This window comes from Chrysemys picta, chromosome 5 (genome assembly GCF_011386835.1).
Source record: "Chrysemys picta bellii isolate R12L10 chromosome 5, ASM1138683v2, whole genome shotgun sequence".
NCBI classification, from domain to species: domain Eukaryota; kingdom Metazoa; phylum Chordata; order Testudines; family Emydidae; genus Chrysemys; species Chrysemys picta.
In genome coordinates, this window is record NC_088795.1 from 74993622 (window position 1) to 75008016 (window position 14395).

Below are 14395 nucleotides of genomic sequence, written 5' to 3' on the forward strand. Positions count from 1 at the left end.
GCCTGTTTCAGAATATGTACATAAATGGATTTGTATTCATGGGCTTTGGAGCTGTGACCTAAAAGCACCTCGCTGCACTTGAGCCTGATCAACTGAGGCCTGGTCTACACTACAGAGTTAGGTCAATGTAATGCAGCTTATGTTGCCCTAATTATGTCAGTGTCTACACTACTGCCTTGCTCCCACTGATGTAAGTGCCCTACCACACCAGCATAATAATTTCACCTCTATGAGAGGCGTAGAGCTTATGTTGATGTAGATAGGGCAACGCAGTGTTCGTGTAGATATTGCATTACTAACATAGGCTGTTGGCTGTCATCCCTGCCGGAGCAGTGAACCGCGACCACTGGTGGCCGCAATCGGCCAAACCTGCGGACGCGGCAGGTACACAAACAGGCCCGGCCCTCCAGGGGCTTTCCCTGCACAAGCAGCGGAACAAGTTTGGGAACCACTGGACTAGAGGGAAGATGCCAAGATCAGTACGTATTCATTAATATTTTGAAAGAAGGTATAGCAGCACCTGATTGAAACTCAGAGATAAAACTAGGTTTCCATTGATTTATAGATAATTCAGATTTTCAGGAACTGTCACACTTCCTTTTTATTAATAATCATTTTATAGTATCTTATCTTTTGCTCCCTCTGTTCAGTTTGCTTTTTTCCATTTGTGATTAATTGAAGTAGTGTCTCATTGTTTCTCATTCCGTTATGTGGGCTATGTGAATAAAGCAATATTGGATTTGTTTTCTTCTCTGTGTGTTCTTTCCAAAAACCAACATAAAAGTCTTATAGTATGCAACATCATCTTAAAGCCAAGGTCAAGTTAGTGCTTCAGGATACTGCTCAGAGTGACAGGATTCATGCCAGATACCGACAGAAACCAGAATTTGTAAGGCACGCACTGAAGCATTTCCCTTATTGAATAAGTCAGTGAAAATAATGCTAAGGTTAATAAACGATGCTGCTAGCCTTTTATATTTCCAGTGCAATTGGTCCACAGAACATTATACACACACACACATACATAGAAATACACACCATATCTCAATGGTGTTTAAAATTTCCTCCAGATACCTGGCTTTACTTGGCTTTCCTGATCTTGCTTGTGTTACCATCTTATGTCTACTGTCCTCTCAACTGTCAGCTCACTTTTCTCTGCTTCATACTGGGAAGTTAATCAATGAGAATGAGCTGGATGCAGGGATTATCAGGCCCAAGTGCCTTCTTGGCTGTTTCATATGCAGGATGCGTCACCTCCTAAAGGGTTAACTAGGCTATGAAAAGGGTGATGGAAAAGGGCATTTGCCCACCTACACTTTGTCCACAGTTACTTTGTAGAGCAGCCTCCTGTTTGAAAATCTGAGCAAGCATTTTTGAGAGTACAGTTAAACTACAAGTGAAAATCTGAGCACTATCACCTCCAATGGCCTGATTACAGGCATAATAAAGGCACTTAAAGATGTGCTCCCACAGTTTATTTGTATCGGGTCAACAATGTTATTATAGTTCTTCCCATTCCCACTATAAAATGACATGTTTTAGCCTATTATTACCAGCAAGTCACCACTTTTCATCATTTTACTTCTGTCTTGAGGGGCACCTTTAGGCAGCTGGTTCCTTGGTCACTAAGTTTAAATTTAGATAGCTCCTGAGGATGGTGCATCTTTCAGTCCACAACTGCCTAGAGCATGGAAACACCTATCCATTCCTGAGTGTAACCAATGACAATGCAATTTTAAGACAATTATATTAGAAACCTGAAAGGAAGCAACATGCAAAGCTGTTTTGATGCTTTGCAATAATCAAGGTCTTTTGTACTCCACAGTATGCTAGACCTAAATTCCCTGGAAGGTCCCAATCTACAGAATCTGCTAGGGCAAATTGGAAAAGGGTGTTTTTTAAAAATATAAAATAAAATAAATTTATCACCTTAAGAGGCAGCTTGTGATTGGGATAAGCACATTTGCTGGATATTTCTGCTAAAGGATATGTAAAACAGTTATGTGTGCCATTTCTAATGTCATCTTAAGGTTTCAGAGTAAACAGCCAATTTAAATGAAATTCACACCTCTGAGAGCTATTGTGTGAGGGTTTCTGTAATCTGTGGAAGAGAACATTATTATAGTTTAGGCTTGGTTCATGTTTCTAAGGTTACCTTGAGAGCTGGACACATTTCTTTTAAATAAAGTCTGAAGTTTTGGAGTTCAGTTCTGCACTAGGGAGTGGATTCCACAGAAAAGTGCAGGCTGTGAAATTTCAGAATACAAAAGGCCCTAGCAACAGTAAGTGGCATATTTATTTAACATATACTACTGTATTTTTAAAAGTGTGTTAAGTATTCATAAAACTGTACATTGTGAGATTGTGTCACAAGTGACACAGCTCAATATGCTTGTAAATGTACATGGGATGCATTCCTATATCTAAGAGTGTTATTAAATAAGGGCATTTAAATAATATATTCCAAAATTAGTTGAATAACAAGGGGCTTGATCTCTCACCTGTTTTAATCTAAGTTTAACTGTATTGATTTAAATGGCATTTCCTCTAATTTTCATCAGTGCAAATGAGATCATAATCAGGCCTGACACATCTGGACCTTTCTGATTTAGGAGAACAATCATCATATTTTTCTTCACACAGAATCACAGTATTCCTCTTCTTATTGTTGGTATCAGTTAGCTAGGAATGAATTAGGAAATATTGAGAAGTAAGAACAGCATTAGCACAGCAAGAATTAAAAGGTGCATATTTATTTAAATGTCATTGTAATCTTAATTTAATTTTCCCATATAATACTGTACAAACATATTTTTTCCTTCTGCTTTATAACAAAAACAAAGGTGGGATCTCAAGAAAGCAGCTTCTTTACAGGTTTATTTTAAAAATGAGGAACAGCAGGTGAAATCCTGGCCTCAGTGAAGTGAATGGCAAATAGCAAGCCATTAACTTGAATGGGGCCAGAATTTCACCCGGCATATTTAAATTACCGTGTTTACTCATAATAGAGTCCTCTCTTTTTCTTTGTTTTGTAAACTACAAGGCAATCCAGGTTCTTAGGCACACCCACATAGGGAGCCCTATTGCTCTGCCTCTGTGTCATTGTCACTTGTCCAGTAGGACCTAGAATGAGATAACTGATGTATGTCAGATAATCTCTCCATTGAAAATAGCTTCTGGTTGCTACAGACTAGGGCTGGAGATGAAAGGCTCTGTACTTCATTACCCTGAACTATTAAATTTCCAGTTCTCTGCCCCCAACACAGGCACATCTGTGTTGATTTTAATAAATTCATTCACTGAGTTTGCAATACATGGATTTTTAATTGCTGCTTTATTAACATCAAAGGTGTCATTCTTTGCTTCTTAAACAGCTACTGATGCCTCACAGGCAATTCTGACAGCATCTCATATTATGTGAGTATTTTCTTGGCATTTTTTTAAACTTCTAAGACTATTTGCATTAAGAAAGGTTTGTTGGTGCTGCTATTATTACTCATCTGAAGTCCTGCTTCTCCATAACATAAGACTAATCCCCACAGTAGTTAACTATAGGTGCAGTCACACCTCTGGGATATGTAGCAAAAGGCACTCTCTCTGCACAGATCTTGCCCTCTAGTGCAGTCAGGGACCTCCATGATATGATTCCTCCTCAGAGAAAAGAAGAAGGGGTTAGTGAACAGGTTGAGGGAGGAGTGGATAGGCAAGAGGTGATACAAATCTTCCTGCTCCCTTTCTGGAGGTTACTTGAGAAGTATAATACAGAGAGAAGCTATACTACATTTTCACAGCTCTGCCCCACAGATAATGTGGATTATTATCTCCCCTTTAAGGAGACATCTGAGAAAGGAACAGTTACGGTGTCCAGTTAGGGGCTTCAGTGGAGCCACTCTGTTAACAAGCAAAGGCCAGAGCTACTATAGAGTGACCAGACTACACACAGGTGATTTTGATCTCCTCCTGATCTCATGGAATCCATTCAAATGCACAGCAGTTTTGATTGAGCCCTCTTAACTGTAGAGGATAAATTCTGCTCCCTGGTAGAACAGGGAGAATTCTCCACAGAAGACCCTCATAAATATTTCTTCCCCTTCAAATCTCTCTTGAGTGGTTCCCGGTGGAAGTGGGCAGTCTGGCCTTATAGTATTACTAAGAGTTATGATTTTATTTTTAGATAAGCTGCAGGAGCAGATATAGTCCTAAACAAAGATTTTACTTTACACTACTTACATGTGGTGACTCAGAGCACTTTCCACTAAACAATAATATTACAGCAAAAATAAAAATAAAAAGGGAGTACTCAGTTTAGACTTAAAAATTGGGAATTTCTAATTTCCTGAGTTTGAGAAGCACTTTCCAGAGAGGTGTAAACAGAAAAAGCCTTGATTCATAAAGAGAACAGCCCTGTTGCGAGGATTGTCATGAGTTGCTAATGGAACACTGAAAGAGCAATTCTGAAATACATGAAAGGCCCAGTCTATAAAAAAGTTGTTTAAATGATAAGCAGAATTTTAAAATCTATAAAGAAATCTGCTGAAAGCTAATGTAAAGATTTTAGAGAAGTTGAGTGTATAATTAAAAAGTCTTGCTGCTGATTTCAAAATGAGCTTGAGTGTGCTGATTTGTTTATAAATAAGACCAATAAACAAGGAGTTTAAATAGTCTCATCTTATAAAGTTCATACAATAACAAACAAGGACAGAAACATATTACGATATTATATGAAAGCAGAATTGTCTCTGAATGGAATGCTCTTCAAAATTTATAAAAAATAATAGTGCTGCATGTCTTTTTTGTCATGTCCCATAAACCACTCTCAGAAGTATAAGATCTAAAGTACACCAGTCCATTATACTCCAACTGCATTGTTATAATAATACACAGAAATACCTATACAAGATTTCTAAAATGCAAATAATGTTGTTTTATTCTTCTATCTGCAAAATAGCTTTCAGATGTCAGCTTATAAAAATAGTTATCATACAAGAGTCTTTATTTTTTTCATATTTCTGATGTAAAGAGACTTGAAAATGGGATGGAAAATTATTTCTTTCCATAAAGAAATCAGATGTCTTCCCTTTTACAAAATATACCAGAATGTGGACCTTCAGCATCTAGCTGATGAGAGTAACAAGCTTGCATTTAAATAGTTCATCTTAAAAAGGACACATTTTGTTTTATTTAGCATGTACTGACAATGTAAGTTCTACCCTTCTCAGAGATGGCATCTAAATAACATGCATATATAGTACTATCGCAAGGTAAGTAATTTAAGTTGCTTCTACTGGAGCATTTAACATAACCTCCCCCTATCACCTCCCAGAAAAAAAATCCCACAAAAATTAAAATGATGTAAGAAAAGTTAGATCTCTAATGTTGTTTTAAAAAATTAAAACAGTCATTACCTTTGTGTCATATCTGGAACAGGGGAAATCATTTAGGGGTCAGTTGTGCTTAGAAGGTATAGTTCTTCATTGAAGGTACAGTATAAGATTTCCATCTCAGTGGATCGCTAGGAGTGATTGTGTCTCAGAGGGAAGACAACATGGTAGCAGTTTACCTCCCATCTGCCCAGGTATAAATGATTACACAAGGTGCAAAGCGAGAAAATTGGTCTCAATGATTTCCAGAAAGCAAAACATCTGTGTCAACATTTTAACACATCCTCATTTGGACCTGATGAACTGGGTTGATCTATATCCTTTTGGGATGGCTTGTGATGCTAATAGCTCAAGTTAGGCACAGTCTTTTTATTCCAGAGTGCATAAGGCACATTCACCCTGCCCCTGTCTGAGAAATAAAAGCTAGAACCTTCCTATGCACTCCCACCTCCTCACTGCCTTCACAGCGGCCATACACTACATAGCTTCCAGATATTTGTGCATAATGACCATGACTATTCTTAAAAATGATCATTTACATGAACAACGCTGCTATTATGAAAACATGTTTGTTGCTTTAAAATGGGTAAAAGTATGCACATGCAATGCAAAGATGTCAGTCTACAATCTGAACTTAAATATGAGTTAACTTCCTTGAGTAATGTTTTCTGATCTGATGCTATGCCTTCCAAAAACTGATTTCTTCTCTTTGTAAATAACATATGTTTTATATTATTAAATGAAGAGTTGGGTGTTCATTCAATAGTATACTGACATTTAGATAAATGTCAAGGAAATCATGATCTATAAGTAACCTTGAAATACAATAATTGATAGTACATTTCTACTTATAATTATAGTTCATTCAGTATATTACAGCCCATAGGATCCATCTTTCTACTCCATACATTAAATATTCAAAACTACAAGAAAATGTACACTCTCTACTGCTCACCCTCCCACACAACACCAAATAATTCCACATCATGTGACCCAGTTTCTTAAAATCTTTCCTGTTTGCAAAGCTAAAGTAAAATTACAATAAATACTACTACATTTCACATGTTGATTCAATTAACCTAACACTACCTAAAATGAATGTATATTCACCATCACCATTGCTTGGTACTATACATAGTTGTGTGTTTATAAATAATCCTTCTGTATGTTATCACAAGTGTGTGTCTGGTAACCTACCATTACATTTTTTATTTCCTTCCTGCACCTTTTGAAAAAAAAAAAGTAAGAATATGACACTCAGTAATAGCCTGCCTGTGTGTTATGTAAGTTGTATGTATTTATGCTTTGTTTTATTGCAGTACAAAACTAACATATTCACATATATCTGCTTGGTTTACTTCTAGCAGAATATTCTAGCAAAAACATCAAAAGGGTGACCTCAAATTCTGCTTTTAAAATGTCTATATTTTGGGAATTTTTGTTTGTTTGTGTGTTTGCTTGCCTTTTAAAATAAATACAGAGATTAATGGAAGAGGGAGTCTAGTTTGTTCCAGAATGTAACCACCACACTTAGAGAACTTGAGAAAAAGAATGTTTGTGTTGATATCATGTTAGCTGATCTGAGAAAAGTGTGCTGGGCAATAATGAAAAAACCTTGTGCACTAGGATGTCCTCTAATCTTTTCTGCTCAACTCTTGATTTATTGTTCTCTCGGTATTATACACTATACAAATTTTAGAAAGCCCAGCTGCATAGTACACCAAGTAGGTAAAACATCTTGGAAGAAATTCTCGAATCAGTTTCCTCTCTCCACCCGACTATCATTGTTCCTGTTTCTGCATGAAACTTTCCTGACCTAATAAAATCCTCAAATTAGATGCCCTATACTAAATAAAATAATAAATAGTAATAACTGAAATCAAATGTATTCCAAACTCTGAATAAATTCGTAGACCTTTATATACATCTCTATACTGAAGAATTTTAAAGAGTGTAAGTGTTGCATTTTCCATTTAAAAAGAAAGAACGTGACAAAACACAAGCTAATTGGCCAACTGTGCAAGGGAAAACCCCAGCTTTAAATAAAACAGGGAACCTTACATTGTAAAATGAAACTGAAATCCAGCGTCACTCCAGTATCTCAAAGTTACCTCAAAGACACAAATCCCATACATTTAATTGTCACTGACAATGAGAAGGCTATTGAAGGCTAGACAGTTGTGGCGAGTACGGCTGGAGAGGCAGCAGCAACTGTGCATCATCTATGAGTCCCAAGCATTTCAGCTGTGCAAGAAAAACCGCTTGGGGCACGTTTGTGATCTCCGTTCCCCACCCTGGAGAGACTCACCTGAGCAGGACTGCAGCTTCCCAGAGATAAAATCCCGAAACAGCTGCACGAAGGTATCTAACCTTGGCCATGTTACTCCGAGGCACTCACAACCTCCAGAGCAGACGTTTCCGAGTCATGGAGGATCCAGAAAGAGTGCCAAGGAAATTTGTTCAGTCTTGGGAGCTGTGGGAGAAACTGCCGGGACTTCAGCACCCTGGAGAGCTCCCGGCGGCAGTGCAGCACTTGTAATCCCACTGGCAGGGAAGTTTTAGTCCGGGGTTAGTTATTCACCAGCGCCTGGCACCTGGGTGGTGGCTGGGAACCAGCTCGGTAGGGTTTGTATTTTTCATTTAAAGAAAGCGACTGTTCCAAAAGGGGAAGATCAGGCAGAGCAGAGGCGGCAGCGGGAGCATGAGCTCAGCTTCCCTTCCTCCCTCCGGCTCCTGCTAGCAGCCGGAACCCGGCTCGCCACATTCCTGAGCAACTGGAACGCTAGGGCCAGCTGAGAGAGCTAGCGCGGGGGAGGGCGGAGACCAAGCCCAGGCAATGGGCTGCCCACAGCCACTCAGGGGAGCTCCCAGACCGACTGACAGCCGGGCTGAGCAGCACCGCAGCATACCAGAAAGGGGTGGATGGGGGAAGAGGGGAGGTTAATTCTTTAGACGTGTGTGAGGCGGAGGGGGTGATGTTTCAGGGGGTGGACAGGGAGAGGATCCCCGAGAAGGAGATGTCTGGCGGCGGCGGGGGGGTTGACCCTGAGGAAGAAGATGAGGGACTGGTCCCGCAGGAGGGAATGGGGGTGGGGTGGGGTGGCGATCCTTCAAAAGGGGATCTGATGTGGGCAGCGGTTAGTCCAGCCAGGAATGGGGTGGGTCATCCCCCCCCCCCGCCGCCGCCTTTGTCTTTTCACATCCTTTAAATTCAGAACGAGTATTAGAACGGAGCCTTCTGTCCTAGCTGCGGTCAGAGCCCTCCTCAGATTAAACGCTCGTAAAAAAGCTGTTGCCTAGATGTGTCCCTCTGTACGGTGTTGGTGGGGTGGAGAGGAGAGTCGAGTGCAGGGGGCGGGGCGTGCAGAGGAGGGCTGAGTCCCCGGGGCTTGGGAGGGGGAGTTGTGTGTGTTTGCGGGAGTGCGGTGAGGTTGGGGAACGGGCAGACGGGCGGGAGTGTCCAGGGACGTCAGGTGTGCAGTGCATTGAGCGCTGGGCAGGGCGAGGGAGCTATGCGCTGGGGTCAGTGGCTCTCCGATGGCTGGGAAGAGCTGTCCGTGGTTGTTACCGCTTTGAAAGGCGCAACCACTGAGGAGACGGGGAATCCTGTCGACCCGATCCTTTTTCATCCCCTGTGATGAGAGTGGGAGTTCAGAAGGGAAGAGCGCTCTTGAGCAAGGAGGCTTTGAGAGCTTCAGGAGGAAAGAGTCTGGGGAAAGGGGGCGAGTGAGGGAGAGACAGGTGGGGGGAGAGAGGGAGTGAGAGAAGAACGGGCTACGGGAGAAGGAGCGAATGGGGTGTAAAGGGCGGTGCGAACATCTGTGGCTGTGAATGAACCTCCGTGCGGGACAGTGGGCGGGGGGAGGAGATCCCTCTGGGGGTGGGGAGGCAGAACGAGAAAGCACCTTAGACAAGGGGAGGCTGTTTGTGTTGGGGCTGGGAGGGGTGTGTGTGTCCTTTTTTTGGAGGGGGGAATCTCTGTAGCAAGCTCAGTCTGGACGGGGGCTGGGGCCTGCAGTTGTATTTGCGGATGTATTTGGGGTGGGAGGAGCTTGTCTGAGCAGGTTTTGGGGGAGCCTGCTTGTGCTGGTGCATGTGTGAGTGAGGGGAGGCGGCACTGTGTGGAATAGGCAGGTGTTGGGGGATAAGATAGGAGAGTGGGTTTGCTTTGGTGTGGGGAGGAGGCGACAATACTATACAGCGAGAGTGAGGGAGAGCAGAAAGAGTGCCAGAGGGGCAAGGGAAGGAAGGTGTGGGGAAGGAAGATGAGAACAGTGCATAAGAAACGGGGGGGGGGGGAGGAGCACAATATAGAAAAATGATATGGGGGTAATAGACTGAAAATGACAAGAGAAGATAAGGTAGTAAAGGAAATGGGGGGAAATAAAGGGAAAGGAAGAGATTGAATAACAGCTATGGAGATAAGACAAGTTTGTACTTACTAGAAGGGATAGGTACAAAATGATGGATTAACCACATTTTAGTTACATTATTAAAAGAGGGATACGATCAAATGTGCTGTTCAGCCATACATCCTCCTTGTTCTTTTTCTGAGGTTGCACCTATGCCGCCTTTTGCTATCACCACTGCAATTGCCCCAGCAGGCACCATTACATAGTAATAACTACGACCTAATTTTCTAGAACTGATGTGTGGTTCCCCACACCCACACATACTTCGTGTTAGATGCATTGTTGTGGGATACTCTAGAATGTCATCTGTTTAAACTGACCCTTCCCCCCAGGTTTTCTTTAAAATTTAACAGTTAAATACGAGAGTGAAGGAGCAAGAAGATCGGGGGTCCTCTATCATTAACACATCAAAATTGCTTTGCTTCTTAATGCTAAGGAAACCTCCTTTTCTTCCAAGGTCTGTTCTGGAATTAATGGAATGCATTGAATTAAGGTGTAAAGCGCATGCACTATATTTTCAGAACTGTCACATTTGACTTTTTTCTTAATATAAACATTTAGTGAAGCTCTTTCTCATTGGTACTGTTTAGCTTTAAAACCCTGTGCACTTCCACACTTAAATTGTCCTACTTTTTCCCAAGGGATTCAGGAAGATGCATTTTTTCTTATAACACTATTTATTAATATTACCACAATGGGGTCTCTAGTATGAATAGTTCCATAAATGAAAAGTACATTAAGTATGTATAGTTCAAATTCATCAACATGACAGGAGGGACACATTCATTCTAATATGGTTTAAGCAGTAATTCTGTATTTCACCATTTCTTTACTGAATATAAACTTTAGATACTATGCAACAACTGTTTGTTATGAGTCTCAGCGCTTATGAAAGTTGTCATATTGACAGTGTTGAATACTGAAATCTTCTCCTTAGCCACAAAAGAGACATAGTATAGGGAGTGGCAGTATAAGTTTCCCCACACCACACTGTCACCCAGCACTGCTCTATAGCCACAGCCTACCTTTGGTGAAAGGAGAATTCAGTCTCAGGCCCGGTCTACACTAGGCGTTTATGTCGAAGTTAGCGCCGTTACATCAAATTAACCCTGCACCCATCCACACCGCGAAGCTATTTCGTTCGACATAGAGGTCTCTTAAATTCGACTTCTGTACTCCTCCCCGACGAGGGGAGTAGCGCGAAATTCGACATGGCCATGTCGAATTAGGCTAGGTGTGGATGGAAATCGACGCTAATAGCTCCGGGAGCTATCCCAGAGTGCACCACTCTGTTGACGCTCTGGACAGCAGTCCGAGCTCGGATGCTCTGACCAGCCACACAGGAAAAGCCCCAGGAAAATTTGAATTCCTTTTCCTGTCTGGGCAGTTTGAATCTCATTTCCTGTCTGGACATCGTGGCGAGCTCAGCAGCACTGGCAACGATGCAGAGCTCTCCAGCAGTGATGGCCGTGCAATCTCAGAATAGAAAGAGGGCCCCAGCATGGACTGATCGGGAAGTCTTGGATCTGATCGCTGTGTGGGGCGATGAGTCCGTGCTTTCCGAGCTGCGCTCCAAGAAACGGAATGCAAAGATCTACGAGAAGATCTCTAAAGACATGTCAGAGAGAGGATACAGCCGGGATGCAACGCAGTGCCGCGTGAAAATCAAGGAGCTGAGACAAGGCTACCAGAAGACCAAAGAGGCAAACGGACGCTCCGGATCCCATCCCCAGACATCCCGTTTCTAAGAGGCACTGCATTCCATCCTAGGTGCGGCCGCCACCACTACCCCACCACTGACCGTGGACTCTGAGGATGGGATATTGTCCACGGCCGATTCCTCGGACATGTTAGCGGACGGGGAAGATGAGGAAGGAGATGAGGAGGACGAGGCAGTCGACAGCGCTTACAACGCTGATTTCCCCGACAGCCAGGATCTCTTCATCACCCTTACAGAGATCCCCTACCAACCGTCCCCAGCCGTTAACCCGGACACAGAATCTGGGGAAGGATCAGCCAGTAAGTGTTTTAAACATCTAAACATTTATTTTTAACAGAACAGGAATATTAAGAATAACAAAAATGGATTTCTCATGATTAGTTTGCCCTAGGCGCTTAACGTTTCAGTCCTGGGCAGTGCAACTATTGAAAAAAAATCTAACAATGTCCGGTTTAGCATGATTGTTCTGCCCAAGCCGCTCTACTGTTTAGTCCCTGCCAGTGCAGCTACAGTAAAATGCGGTGTATATGTCCGGGGATAGAGCAGAAATCCTCCTGGGACATCTCGAGGAAGCTCTCCTGGAGGTAATTGGAAAGCCGTTGCATCAGGTTCCTGGGGAGAGCGGCCTTATTGGGTCCTCCATAGTATGACACGTTTCCGCGCCCCAAGACAATCAAGTACTCAGGGATCATTGCCCTGCACAGCAGGGCGGCATACGGCCCTGGTCTTTGGAGGCTTTCCCGAAGCATTCTTTCTTTATCGCTGTCTGAGATCCTCATCAGGGTGATGTCGCTCATGGTGACCTGCTTTGAATTAGGTAGGGGAATGTTAGTGTTGGGACTGCTTGCCCGTTCCTTTACAGAACTGTAACCGCTGGTTTGCAGCCACGCGGTGGAGGCAGGAGAGGGGCAGCATACAGGGATCATTCCTGTGGACAGCCGCGAGGGGGTGGGACAGGGGCAGAGTTCCTGCTTGCCGGATTGCTGGCAGCACTGACTGACATTGCTTTCAATGTGAAAGGAGGCCAGTGCTAATATTAAAGTTTTAAGCTGCCACAAGTCTACTGCTTACCATGTCTGCCTGCTACACAAATTCCGGTGTCCTGCCCCGCTTCTCAGATCTGCAGTGCAAGACCCCAGGCACTGAATGCGAAGGCCAAGAATTCGACCTTGTCCTGAGTGTGCATGTGATAGGTGCTGTGCATGGTCTTGTTCACAGAGAAAGACTATGTTCTTTGTTCACAACTACATTTATCTTTCTGAGGAATTCACTCCCTTTTTCCCATTCCCACAGCCACATCTGCGACTGTCTCACAACCTAGCCTGGCATCACACTCCCAGAGGCTAGCGCAGATTAGGCGTAGGAAGAAGAGGACACGGGAGGACATGTTCTCGGAACTTATGGGCTGCTCCCGAGCCCAGGCAGCACAGCAGACCCAGTGGCGGGAGAACTTGTCCCAAATGCACCAAGCACACATGGAACGGGAGGAGAGGTGGCGGCAGGAAGACCAGCAGGCGACTCAAACGCTGCTTGGACTAATGAGGGAGCAAACGGACATGCTCCGGCGCCTTGTGGATGTTCTGCAGGAACAGAGGCAGGAGGACAGAGCCCCACTGCAGTCTATCTGTAACCGCCCTCCCCCGCCACCAAGTCCCATACCCCCCTCACCCAAAGTGCAAAGAAGGAGGGGCGGCAGAGTCCGTGCAAACTCTCACTCCACCCCTGCAGACAGCTCTAGTAGTAGAAGGCTCTCATTCCCCAAAATTTGACAAGTTCTTTCCTTCCCGCCTCACACAAGCCCCCGTCCAAGTTTCACCTCCCAGTTCCATGTGTAGTTGCTAATAAAAAATACGTTTCTGTTAATTACTGTTTCCATCATGTTCTTTTGGAGGATGGGGGGAAGGGGGTTGGTAATTGGACAGGACAGTCACCTTTGGCAGGGTACATAGGCGGGGGCAGGTCCAGCAGCAGGGCACATACACAGTGCAGTCACTAGTTACCCTGGTCAGTCTGGGAGGTGGTTTTCATGTTCTGTGGTGGGGGGTGGGTTGCTCTGTGACTTTGTGGCGGGGGAGGGCAGTTACAGATCTTATGCGGCGGTCCTTATCCTGGATCACAGAGCTACGCAGCAGGGGATCTGTAACCGTCCTCCCCCTGCCACAAAGTCACATAGCCCCCCCATACACACAGTCATGATCAGGAGGGGTGACAGGCTCCGTTGAAACAACCAGTCCACCACAGCGGAGCCTGTCAATCCTGGAGTTTAGAAGCATCATTTGCGTCACTACACTACACCCGCTCCCCACCACAGTCTGCGTCCCAGGTTTAAAACATTCCCGCGAAAACAGTAATAAAGAAAACGGTGTTCATTAACAAAGTAGAAGTGATTTTATTTCTAAACGTGTGTTGGAAGGGGGTGAAGGGGGTATGTAACTGGAGAGGATAGTCAACATTAACTGGGTAAAGAAACGGGGGCAGGTTCAGCTTCTCTGTACACTAACTTAAAAGTCACAGGTTACCCTGATCAGTCAGGAACCTAGCTTTCAAAGCCTCCCGGATGCACAGCGTGTCCCGCTGGTCTCTTCTAATCGCCCGGCTGTCTGGCTGGGCGTAATCAGAAGCCAGGCTATTTGCCTCAACCTCCCACCCCGCCATAAAGGTCTCCCCCTTGCTCTCACAGAGATTGTGGAGCACACAGCAAGCTGCTATAACAATGGGGATATTGGTTTCGCTGAGATCACAGCGAGTCAGTAAGCTTCTCCATCTCCCCTTGAGACGGCCAAAAGCACACTCCACCACCATTCTGCACTTGCTCAGCCGGTAGTTGAAGAGTTCTTTTTCACTGTCCAGGGCGCCAGTATAGGGCTTCATGAGCCAGGGCA

General features: G+C 43.9%; 1 protein-coding gene across 1 annotated transcript in view; it reads right to left on the minus strand.

The window, feature by feature from the left end:
* Window positions 1–8669, minus strand: part of GLRA3 (glycine receptor alpha 3) — a 149303-nt gene extending 140634 nt beyond the window's left edge. Inside the window, exon 1 of the mRNA XM_008174945.2 lies at window positions 7690–8669. Coding sequence (XP_008173167.1) covers window positions 7690–7760 — 71 coding nt within the window. The 5' untranslated portion in view covers window positions 7761–8669. The remainder of the gene's footprint in view (window positions 1–7689) is intronic.
* Window positions 8670–14395: the final 5726 nt, after the last annotated feature.